Raw genomic sequence first — 12601 nt, 5'->3', positions numbered from 1 at the left:
TCCTCAGACTAAATTATAGTTTTTATAGGTTGAAATTACAAAATAAAAAAGAGGCAATGGGTTATAATGGAAAGGGGGCTTGATTTAAATATCAAAATATCTGTATTTGATTCTTGACTATACTATTAAATATTTGACTTTGAGCAAGGTACTTTATTTCTCTGGGCCTCATCTGTGAAATGGGGCTAGTAATAGTCCTATTACCTACTTCATAGATTGTTATGGGAAAAGCATACTGTATAAATAGAAGTTGCCATCGGAGAATTATTTGCCCCAACATTGATTGATAGACCACTTTCTTGGGAAAGAAAATAGTTTTCAAAAATGATCATGGATTTGCACACTTTTTTAGGAGAGGGACATAAAAGACACCAGAATTTTCATAAATTTTAGAAATAGCATTTTGCCGGAACAGAAAATAGCATTTAATTTTCTTCAGAAAAGATTTATTAAAGCCTAAAATAGGCTATAATAAGTCTATTACCTGAAGTTTCTTGCAAGATGTTGGAGGAGAGACATAGTTTAGTTGAGTAGGTCCTTGCCCACAAGGAGCTTACACTCTAGTATAGGAGTTATAGACCAATGTCTCCAGCTTCAACTGAGCCTGCCTGGCATCCATTATTTTTAGGGACATCCAGTTCTCTATAGCATATTCAAAAATAACCTTTCTGAATATTTCTTATCCCCTTCAAATACTGAAGATAATTAGACATTTAATAAGCATTTATTCAAGGCCTATTATGTGCCATGCACTAGGCCAGTGGTTCCCTACCGCCCCCTTTCCAGAAAAAATATTACTTAGCCCCCTGGAAATTAATTTTTAAAAATTTTAATAGCAATTAATAGGAAAAATAAATGCACCATCACCACTTCCCTTGTGGCCATCACCACTTCCCTTGATCGCTGCAGCACCCACTGGGGGCGGTGGCGCCCACTTTGGGAATCACTGCACTAGGCTAAGACCTGAAGTTACAAAGAAAGGTAAAGAACATCCCTACCCTTCTGTAAGAATAAGATATGAACAGGATAAATTGGAGATTATCAGTAGAAGGAAGGTATTATTAAGAGGGATCAGGAAAATCTTCCTGTAGACAACCTAACCTGCAAATGGCCCAATCCTACACTGGGAATATCTCTGTTCCCTACTGTAGGTATTGTCTTGAAAGATGACAGTGATATCTATACAAAATGGCTATTGATCTACATTTTTCAGTTTTTAAGGATGCTTTATCCACTTGATAATATGACAATTACTTGAGCCCAAGAACCTATCACAAGGAATTGGGTAGTTGAGTCATTTCAGTTGTGTACGACTCTTCATGACCCCATTTGGGATTTTCTTGGCCATTTCCTTCTCCAGTTCATTTTACAGATGAGAAATTGAGGCAAATAAGGTAAAGTGATTTGCTCAGGGTCACACAGCTAGTAAGTTTGTCTGAAGCCAGATTTGAAATCATGAAGATGAGTCATCCTGATTCCAAGCCCAATGCTCTGTCTATTCTACCACCTAGCTGCCAACAGGAGGAATACCTACCCTTATAAGAATTCACTTCAAAGCATTCCTTCCTATCCTCTGCCCCAGAGTCTTTCTCCTCCTTCAAGATGCAATTGTGGAATAGTATGAGGCATGAAACCTTTCCTAACTCCCCTTGTCCCTTTTCTGTGTTCTCCTTCCCAAACCATCTTGTATTTAGCAACTATATCTGTGTGAGTTTCCTAAACTTCATGTTCTTTTTATAAATATTTGTTGCCTTCCCCATAACAATATAAGTTCATTACAAGTAGAAATTATTTCATTCTTTTTTATTTGTAGCTCCAGAGTCTAGCACAGTTTGTCACATGGTAGATACTTAATAAATATTTTTGATGGATTATTTGATTGACAGTGTGTAGTGATGGGTGACCTACAAAGTTTGATGAAGACATGGTCTCAGACCGCATGGAGTTTAGTAATATAATAGAAAAACCAAGTTCAAGTGTGACATATATAAAGAGATCCAAGGTCAGGAGAGAAAGAGAGAGAGAGAGAGAGAGAGAGAGAGAGAGAGAGAGAGAGAGAGAGAGAGAGAGAGAGTGCATGTGTAGCAATGGACTGGGAAAGCCCAACGTCTTACCTCCCGCTCTGCATAAAAGAAAAGATCTTCATGAAGTTCTCCATCTGTCAGAGCAATGATGACACTGGCAGTCCGATATCCTGCCAAACGCAAAGCAAATTCATTCATTCACACAAGCTTCTATACCAGTGGTTCCCAAACTTTTTTGGCCTACTGCCCCCTTTCCAGAAAAAATATTAATTAGCCCCCTGGAAATTAATTTTTAAAAATGTTAATAGCAATTAATAGGAAAGATAAGTGTACCTGTGGCAATCACCGCCTCCCTAGATTGCTGCAGCACCCACAAGGGGGTGGTAGCACCCACTTTGGGAATCACTGTTCTACACAGTATCTTTTCTTTAGAGATGGTTTAATATATTGTTAGCATAGATACAGGACAAAACATGGTTTGTTTGTTTTTTAAGTCTCTAACCTCAAACTACTCTTCCAAAGGTAAACTTTAATCATGGCATGAAGATGGCTCTATATTCCCAAAGACCACAGAAAAGGAATACCAGCTCCAAGAGGGCCTGCCAGTCCAGAAAGCTGTGACTACTGACTAGCCACTTGAAGACCAGCCTAGCTAGAATATAGATGAGTGATGTGTAAGGTTAATAATATGTGTATGGGAGAATCATCACCAGGATTAGCCACCAGGTGACAAGCTTTTTTTGTTCATAATAACTCAAGCAATGGTCTTAAGAAAAATATCCATGGCATAAAAGAGCTATAAGTCTGTAGAATAGGCTTTGAATGAAAGTTGAAAAGAAGCAAATTTAGGCTTGGCATCAGTAAAAATTTCCCAAGAATCAGTGCTGTCCAAGAGTAGAATGACTTGCCTCAAGAGGGGATGAGTTGTCTCAGACACTTCCTAGCTGTGTAACCCTGTGGGTATATTACTTAACCCCAATTGCTTAGCTCTTACCACTCTTCTGCCTAGGAATCAATGCTTGGTATAGATTCTAAAACAGAGAATAAGAGTTTAAAAAAGACTCAAGAGACAATGGGTTCCCCTTTTTTGAAGTCTTTATAAGAAGATGAGTGACCACTTATTGGATACATTCTAGAAGACTGATAAAGTTTATCTACAACAATCTCATGAAGTTGGTAATAAAAGTATTACCATCTTCACTTTATCCATTAGCAAACAGACTCAGAATCATATAGTGACTTGCTCAGGGTCACATAACTAGTATCAGAGTCCAATCTCATGACTTCATGTTTAATATCATTCTTTTTTTTTTATCCTGGGACTCCATTCTAGGAGCATAGGGCCACAACCAGTAGGCAACGGGTCACACAGTCGCTCAGGGTCACCCAGCTGGGAAGTGTCTGAGTCCGGATTTGAACCTAGGACCTTTAGTCTCTAGGTCTGGCTCTCAATCCACTGAGCTAGCCCAGCTGCCCCTACTTTAGGTTGCAGTTTCTTTAGCAGATGTAGTTTTTACAGGGTCGGGTTGCTAGCCCCACACCCAACCCTCCTCCTTTTTCATCTGGGCTAGGGACCGTCCTTGGCCCAGGAGTGGTAAGGGTGGGCAATAGGGGTCAAGTGACTTGCCCAAGGTCACACAGCTGGAAGTGTCCGAGGCCGGACTTGAACCTAGGACCTCCAGTCTCTAGGTCTGGCTCTCAATCCACTGAGCCACCCAGCTGCCCTAATATCATTCTACTACATTATATTATCTTGATAAAAGGAAATCCCTGGTCTGAAGCTTCATTGTTAGGGGAGGCAGCTCTGGAGAGAACTGAAATGTCCACATATACGAGAGGAGTAACTGGTAGGTATCTTCACTTGGTTGCATGTGGACCCAGGAGATCAAGTTAGGAACCCCTGTAATGGAGGGTCCAATGAAGAGCTTTTTCCCAGAATTATAAAGAGTGTGGAACCCCCTAGAACAGTGATGGGCAAACTACAACCCATGGGCCAGATGTGGCCCCCTGAAATGTTCTATCTGGCCAGCCAGGTGACATTACTCCTAATCTGATGAATACAATGAGTAGGATACAATACAAAGGAACTTCGAAAAAGTTGCCTTAGAAACAGTCTGACAGATGAGCATTTCCTTTTCTTTAGCCCCCTCTTTAAAAAGTTTGCCCATCACTGCCCTAGAAGGTAGCCACAGAAAACACTGGCATAAGGATCAATGTAATAATAATTATATCTCTGTGCTAACTGAATTGGTTGACTATAAAATAAATACATAAGGCATTGTAGCATCTATCAAAATCCATGAGATGCTTCTTGAGATTTTAAACTATTTATCCTATGATAGTGGCTGACCAGTATGACTATGCATCTGATTCAAAGCTGAGTCTCCATGTTGTAGTTTGGAATAAAATAATCAAAGAACAAGGCTGGGCTAGATGACCTGTAAGGTCCCTTTCAAGTCTGATTTTATGATCCTTTGATTTGAGTTGGAGAGGAAAGATCAACTAGACCAGTGATTCCCAAAGTGGACGCCACCGCCCCCTGGTGGGTGCTGCAGCGATCCAGGAAGGCGGTGATGGCCACGGGTGCATTTATCTTTCCTATTAATTGCTATTAAAATTAAAAATAATTAATTTCCAGGGGCGCTAAGTAATATTTTTTCTGGAAAGGCGACGGTAGGCCAAAAAGGTTTGGGAACCACTAAACTAGACCATGATTCACAAATATTTTGTTCTCAGAGTCCCTTTATACTCTTGAAAATTACTGTGGAAGCCCAAAGAGCTTTTGTTTATATGATTTAGATCTATTTATATATTATGAAATATCTTCTTTTAATTTATTTAAACATTATTAAAACAAACCCATTACATGTTAACATAGATAATATAGTTATGAAATACATCTTTTAAAATAAAAACATAAGAAAAATTACATTGTATTAAATATTTTTGCAAATCTCTTTAACATCTTGGAGGCAATTGTATCTTCACACCAAATATTGTATTCAGACTGCTGAAACATGTTGTTTGAAGTATATGAAGAAAATCTGTCCTTACAATGATACGTAGTGGGAAAAGGGAGGCATGCTTTTAATAGACTAACTAACAGTGTAGTGTTATTATGAAAATAAATTGTGACCTAGAGGTACCCCAGAAACACTTTTAGGGGTGACACTTTGAGAACTGCTAAGACAGACAATCTTATATCCAAGGAAGAAAGAACCTTCTCTATGGCCACGTCTTTATGGGAATAATTGGGCTGTTGCTCAGAAAAGCAATCAGTCCTAAGCAATCCTTCCTTCTATCCCTTACTTACAAAGTTCTTTGTATGCAACAACAAAAAAGTTGTGCAAAAGCTTAATGCATATAAATCCCATTTCCCCAAAGTACAGGACCGATAGCATTCTGATAAAAAGATTTGGTGGTCAGCTCAAGGCAGAGTAATTATGCACGCAGCAAATCTCCAAGGCACAAATTAGTCTTTACTAATATATGCCGGAACACAAGGCACAAAACCAAATGACAATTGCCTACTGTGATTTTTGGGTTCTCTGCTACTTTCCCCATCATTTTCCTGGATGTGAACAAGAGAGCCAAATTGAACCAGTGTCTTTTATCTTTTTAGGTGCTTCTGACTGTCTTCATGGATGCATATGAATGATGCAGAATGTTAATATATGTGCATGATATCAATTTTCAGGAGCAGAGCAAGAAATGGAAGAAAGTTGGGCAATCCATAATAGCTTCTTACCTTGCATATTTTCATAATAAATCTGCTCACTGGCCTGAAATACACACGAACAGGATGATGAGAGAGACATTCACGGTTTGCATTTCAAATACAATATTCATGCACACAGATCAGGATATGATTCTACCATCACAATGGAGTCTGGATTCCAGGCTCTTAACTACCTGGGTTTCATTCCATGATTAATCAGTGATGATGATCTGAGGCTATGATCACACTGGATTAATTATCTGGGTTATTTACAACATGAACCTGGAATCCCTTTTGACTTAAGCTGGAGTGGAGGACATTTTCTCATTAAATGAAGTTCCTTCTTCTGCCAACCTGAAAAGACATCTCTTTGGGGAAAGGAAGGGAATTTCCTGTGGCCTATTATTGTCTGCCAAGATTTGCATTAACTAATGAGCCCTTCACCGCTAGTGTCAGTCGGGTCTGAGATGTTAGAGACATCTCTTTAGTCTCCAAGTTCCTGAGGCAAAGAAAATTGTCTTTGCTTTTTCTTTTGTGGTTCTAAAAAAATATGCTTTTTAACACACTTAATCCATGTATCTTCTCTGGCTGGAATTTATTATCCTGAAGATTCTATTGGTTTATGTTTTATAATGATTCAAAAATTTACCCTTTGAAACCCTTCATGCATGTACGTGTCTCCTCCAGGCAGGACTTTTTGTAGCTCTTCTAAGCCTTGGCGAATCTGTTCTCTGAAAACCAAAAAAAAAAAAAAATACCGTGTAAGACCAATCAGGGAAATCTTTGCTTTTGAGGTCTGTCTTATACCAGCATTGGTTGTAATGAAAATGTCACCGATGGGTTGGTAGTGCTTCAATACGACTGTCCTGGGTGAATGTGTATGCTAATTCCAATAGCGACAAATTAAAATGTCTAGTCAGTCAATTAATGTTTATCATTAATTGGGCAAACCATATAATCCTAATTGCCTAGTTCTTACTCTTCTTCAGCCTTGAAACCAATAATTAGTATTAATTCTAAGACAGAAGGTAAGGATTAAAAATAAATCCACTTATTAAGTGTCTACTATGTGCCAGGCATTGTGCTAAGCTCCAGGAATACAAAAAGAGGTGAAATATAGTCTTCAACCTCAGAGAGCTCACAATCTAAGAGGTAAGACAGCAAACCAGTAAAACCAAACTATAGCTAGTTGGGCAGCCAGTTGGTACAGTGGATAGAGTGCCAGATCTGGAGTCAGGAAGACTCATCTTCTTGACTTCAAACCTGGCCTCGGACATTTCCTTGCTGTGTGACTCTGAGCAAGTCACTAGACCCTGTTTGCCCGTTTCTTTATCTGTAAATTAAGCTGGAGAAGGAAATGGCAAACCACGCCAATATCTCTGCTAAGAAAACTCCAAATGGGGTAAAAAGAATCAGACACCATCAAAAATGACTGAACAAAGGAAAGTCTTCCAGTGGAAGGTAAGATTTTAGTGGGGATTTAGAAGTTAGGGAAACCAATAAATAAAAATGTTTAAAAAGATGATTTCTAGAAATCCATCATACAGACAAAACTGGTTCTTTTAGTGACATTGTATACTATATAAGTCCAAGGTCACAAAAAGGAAGTATTTCCATCATTCCTCTTTTTTCTACTTCTCTGAACCCTGAAAGTTCCTTAAAATGAGGGAATAGTAAAGCCTTTTATTCTATAAAAAAGAGATAAGGGCTAAACTACAAATACCCCTGAGGAAAGCATTATATTAACTGAAAGGCAGAGAAAAGAGCTTTGGTTCAGTAGTCAAAAAACTAACTTGGATGCATTATTTATGTGACCTAGGCCAAGTCATTTAACCTTTCTTATCTGTAAAACAGAAGTGAAACTGGGATACCTGTCTCACAAAGTAGAGGCAGGTAAGTGGCAAAATAGATAGAGTGGTGGTCCTGGAATCAGGAAGACTTGAGTTCAAACACTAACTCAGAAAATTACTCACTGAACGACCATGGGCAAGTCATTTAACTTCTGTCTCAATTTCCTTAACTCTATAATGGGGATAACAATAGCATTCAGCTCCCCAGGTTGTTGTGAGGATCAAATGAGTGAGTGCTTTGGATTAATACTTACAGATCGTACAAATAATTATAATTATAAATAAAAAACTTAACAATGTGATACTTATAAAATTCTTAGCACAGTGCCTGGCATATAGCAAGCACTTAATAAATGCTTATTTCATTCTACAGTGTTTTGAGGAAAGTGCTTTGCAAGCTTTAAAGTACAATAAAATGACTTAAATAGAAATTTTGTTAATCTGACAATTTTAGAAAATAATTTTTAGAGTAATATTAACTACCTAATTGGAGTGTTTCTCTCCCAAGAAGATACGCATCATGAGACAGGACAGCTAGGTGGTACAGTTGAGAGACTACTGGGTCTTGAGTTTAGAAGACCTGACTACAAATACAGCCTTAGACACTTACTAGCTGTGTGACCTTGAGCAAGTCACTTAACCCTATTTGTCTCAGTTTTCTCATCTGCAAAATGACTTGAATAAAGAAATGACAAGCTATTCCACTACCTTTGCCAAGGAAACCCCAAATAGAATCATGGTTAGACCCAACTGAAAAATTATTAGAGTCATTCTAGAATCTTTGGCAAGAAAACCCCAAATGGGGTCACAAAGAGTCAGACATGACTGAAATGACTGAACAACAATACTAACAATAGGAGGTACATCATAAGTAGTCAATTACTTCAATGAATAAATGAACACTTCTTATATCACTGGTTCCTACCAAGAAAGTCATTATCCTGTAAATAAGTTGAATTAGAAAATTTTTCAGTTTGGACTAGAAGTGTGTGCTAAGATAAGAAGGAATACCTAGCGTGTTTGGCTCTCTAGCCTTCTTAGACAGGTAAAGAGGGGATCCTTGACAGATGTTCCATTTTTCTCATTGCCAAAACAGTGCCTTGCAACTGGAATGCCTCCTCTAACCCTGCTCCAGCTGCTTGCACATGTGTTTTCCTGAATTCTGGGTTTCCCTGGTGCCAATACAAATAATGGTTAGGTGGAAAAATTGCATTTTACTTGGTCTTATTCCACTGATGCTGTTGTGTCTGGTGAGGTCATGAGCCGAATCAAATGGTCCCAGGCCTGTGCGAGGAAACCCCTAATACTACTTGTATTTTAGTTCTCCATCAGACTGCATCCCTCAGGCCCTGATCAGCCTACTCCTGCTTCAAGCATCCAAAAGAACCCAGAAAAATAAATACATGATCTAATGGAAACATTTGTTCAGTCCTCTTTCATCCTTAGACAATGGATTGATGTGCTCCAGCCCAACTGACAGGACTTTGTTAGAATTAAGACATTTGGAGAAAAAAAGTCTTTTAAAATGTTGATAAGCTTCTGTTATCTTCATGGGAACTTGCAAAGCTGAGTAGCGTAATCTAGTGGGCAGAATTATCACTTAACAAATGTTCTACCATATTGTTTGGCATAATGCGATATATTTTTACAGATATATACGTATTCATATACATACACACAAATCACTAAAGTTTACAAAGCACTTTCCTCACACTAATTCTTTGAAGCTAATAGAATTCTAGTATTATAACCCTATTTTGCAGATGAGAATACTGAGGTTTAAAAAAGCAAAGTAATTTGACTGAATTCACATTATTAAAAAGTGATAGAGCCAGGACTTTATTTCCAGAACCCCTGACTAGATAGAAAAAAAACCTACTGGATTTGGAAGCAGGATACATGGGTTCAAATCCCAGCTCTGTTGCTTTCCATCTATGTGACCTTGGACAAGTCCCTTAACTGTTCTGGGTCACAAAAGCCTCATCTGCATGTTATATGGATTGAATTAGGAAATATTTAAGGTCCTTTCCAGCTATAAATCAAATAACTTCAAATCTATTAGGTTTTTCTATTGGTTATTCTGCCTCTAGTTTCACCTAGAGGTTAAAATAGAGATTGATATAGGAGTTGCTTCATTCTTAATATTTATATATCCAGCATCAAGCATAGTGTCTGGAACTTAATTAACTGACTGATAGATTTTGAATTGAAAGAGAGAGAGCTAAGAGATCATTTTTATGTCTATATAGTCTCTTTAACTAGAGTAGAAAGTCCTTCAAGGGTAAGGATCATACTTGACTCCAGAATGCTTCACAAAGACTGATGGGTAAAAGTTGTAGAGAAGCAAAATTCTTCTCAGTATGGGAAAAACTTTTAATAATTGCAGCTATCTCAACAAGAAATGGGTCGACTTTGGAGGTAATGAGTTCTCCATAATTGAAAGTCTTCAAGTGGAAAAGCTGGATGATGCTTTTGGCCTACAGTGCTAGTCACTGAAGATTTGTATCTCACCCAATGTTTCATAATAGTGTTCTGTACTCCATGCCAATAATTTTTTAAAAATTCTAAATAAATGAAAGAACAAAGGAGGTACATAGGACATTTTCCCCAAACCTACATATACATCTTCTTGATTCTTTCCATATAGGCTTTTCCCCCCATTTGTTATACTATCATTGTTTCCTCAAAAGGAATGAATACTACTACTTTCAATTACTAAATATTTGAGTTATGTTTTTCATCTCAGAAGTTTAGAGGCTTGTCTTCTGGTGATGACATGGTATAATCAATCTGGAAATGCATAATTTCCCCCAGTGGCGTTAATAATGAAAGCAAACTCCAGGAAGAAACCCAAAGATGGCCAAAGGTTGCCCAAGAACAGCCTCTTAGATTCTCTCCAAGTTTATGTGCCAACAATTCTTACTTCTCAAGATTGGCAACATTAAGCAAGGTACTTAGTAACATAGACCCCTCTATGAAATGCCAATAAATATATTATTTGCTTTGAGACATGAGTGGCCTTCTCAAACTAAGGTTCCTAAAGAATCATGTTAATGAAATGTGTAGCGCCATACTTCTATAAACATTTTCTAGTTAAAAAATTCTGTAAAACGTTTTTAAAGAATTGTAGCTCTCTCTTTGTCTCTGTGTCTTTATCTCTGCCTCTCTCTCTGTCTCCCTCTGTCTCTCTGTGTCTCTATCTCTGTGTCTTTGTCTCTGCCTCTCTCTGTCTCTCTGTATCTCTGTCTCTTGTTTCTGTCTTTGTGTCTCTGCCTCTCTCTCTGTGTGTCTCTCTCTGTCTCTGTGTTTCTGTCTCTGTGTCTCTGTCTCTGTCTCTGTCTCTCTCTGTCTCCGTCTCTGTCTCTCTCTGTCTCTGTGTCTCTGTTTCTATCTCTCTCTGTCTCTGTCTCTGTGTCTCTGTTTTTGTCTCTCTCTCTCTGTCTCTGTCTCTGTGTCTCTGTTTTTGTCTCTCCCTCTCTCTGTCTCTCTCTGTCTCTCTGTCTCTGTCTCTGTGTCTCTCTCTGTCTCTCTCTGTCTCCGTGTCTCTGTCTCTGTCTCTGTCTCTGTCTCTGTCTCTGTCTCTCTCTGTCCCCTCCTTCTAAAAAGCAAAGCATCTGATAAATTCCTGACTTGCTTTTTTGATGATTTCATCTTTTAGAAGGAAGGAGAAATGAGGACAACTGTTAGTCTGGAACTGATTTTGACTAACAATGAAAAATTCAATGATGAAGTGGAAACCATCATGTACTTTTGGAATTCATGACGATAAGAAAGGGAATGCCAAACAGAGATTTACATGTATCCTACATATCATGAGAGCAGGTTCCAAAAGGTTCATAAAAAGGTAGGCATTATTCCATGGCCTGAGGCACTAAAACATGTAAGCTCAGAGGACTGAGAAGCTTTAATAAAGAATAATTACAAACATGCACTGGTTGATATCCAGAAGAGAAAAGAGAAACTTTGTAATAATCAACAAGAATTAATTAAGGATCTGCTATAAATTGGGCTCTGTGTTAGGTACTGGGGCAAAAATGAAGCAGTCTCCATCTTCAAAGAATTTACAAAATCCTCCCAAGGAAATAATTAGGCAGGCATGTCAGAATATCCAAAATATAAGCAGTTGGAGGTTGAGGGTGTAGGGAAAGACCTCATTTATAAAGTGGCATTTGATCAGAACTTTTGAAGAAACTGATGATTCTAAGAAGCCAATGTGAGAAGGGAGAGGATTCCTGGCAAAGAGGATAGCTTTGGGTAAAGGCATGGAGAATGAAGATGGACTGTCCTGAATGGGGAAATGTAGTTCTGGGCTGGAGTAGGGAAGAGGAGTGGCACAGTGAGCAGCTAGGTGGTGAAGTGGTAAGTGCTGAGCCTAGAGTCAAGAACACTCATCTTCCTGAGTTTAAAACTGGCCTCAGTCACTTTCTAGCTATGTGACTCTGGGCAAGTCACTGAACCCTGTTTGCCTCACTTTCCTCATCTGTAAAATGAGTTGGAGAAGGAAATGACAAGTTACTCTACTATCTTTGTCAAGAAAGCCCCAAATAAAGTCATGAAGAGTCAGATACAACTGAAAAATGACTTTACAATAAGAAGATTAGAATCAAGTTGCAAAGAGCTCTAGAATCCAAGGAAAGGAATACATTTTTGGTCCTTTAGGCCAGCGTTTCTCAAACTGCACTGCAAGAAGCCCTGAAACATCCCTCCCTTGTTTTTAATGACCCTCCTTTTGTTTGTTTACTACCCTGTTGGTTCTGTCAAAGTCTTATTAAACTGATGACTTCTATCACCATGGAGAAGTTTTTGAATCATTGCTATAGGTAATAGAGAACCTTTGGCATAAACTATGTACTTGGCCAAGGTTATTCTGTCTCTCTGCTGTGGTACAGAGAGGGGGGTATAACAGTTTTTGCAGGCTTTGCAGAGTTCTTATGTCAGTTAAGGAGTTTAGAATCTTGGGAAAAAGTTTCAGTTGGCCCTGGGGACTCGTGTAGGGAACCCGGGTCCAG

General features: G+C 38.5%; 1 protein-coding gene across 1 annotated transcript in view; it reads right to left on the bottom strand.

The window, feature by feature from the left end:
• Positions 1-12601, bottom strand: part of ANTXR1 (ANTXR cell adhesion molecule 1) — a 331895-nt gene that overhangs the window by 259930 nt on the left and 59364 nt on the right. The window contains exons 4-6 of the mRNA XM_044660903.1: positions 6392-6473; positions 5773-5806; positions 2115-2194 (exon numbers count right to left, since the gene is read on the bottom strand). Of these exons, the coding sequence (XP_044516838.1) occupies positions 2115-2194; positions 5773-5806; positions 6392-6473 (196 nt within the window). The remainder of the gene's footprint in view (positions 1-2114; positions 2195-5772; positions 5807-6391; positions 6474-12601) is intronic.

Source organism: Gracilinanus agilis, chromosome 2, assembly GCF_016433145.1.
Source record: "Gracilinanus agilis isolate LMUSP501 chromosome 2, AgileGrace, whole genome shotgun sequence".
Lineage (NCBI taxonomy): Eukaryota > Metazoa > Chordata > Mammalia > Didelphimorphia > Didelphidae > Gracilinanus > Gracilinanus agilis.
The sequence above is the reverse complement of the archived record's forward strand: the minus strand, read 5'-3'. Positions and strand labels throughout refer to the sequence as shown.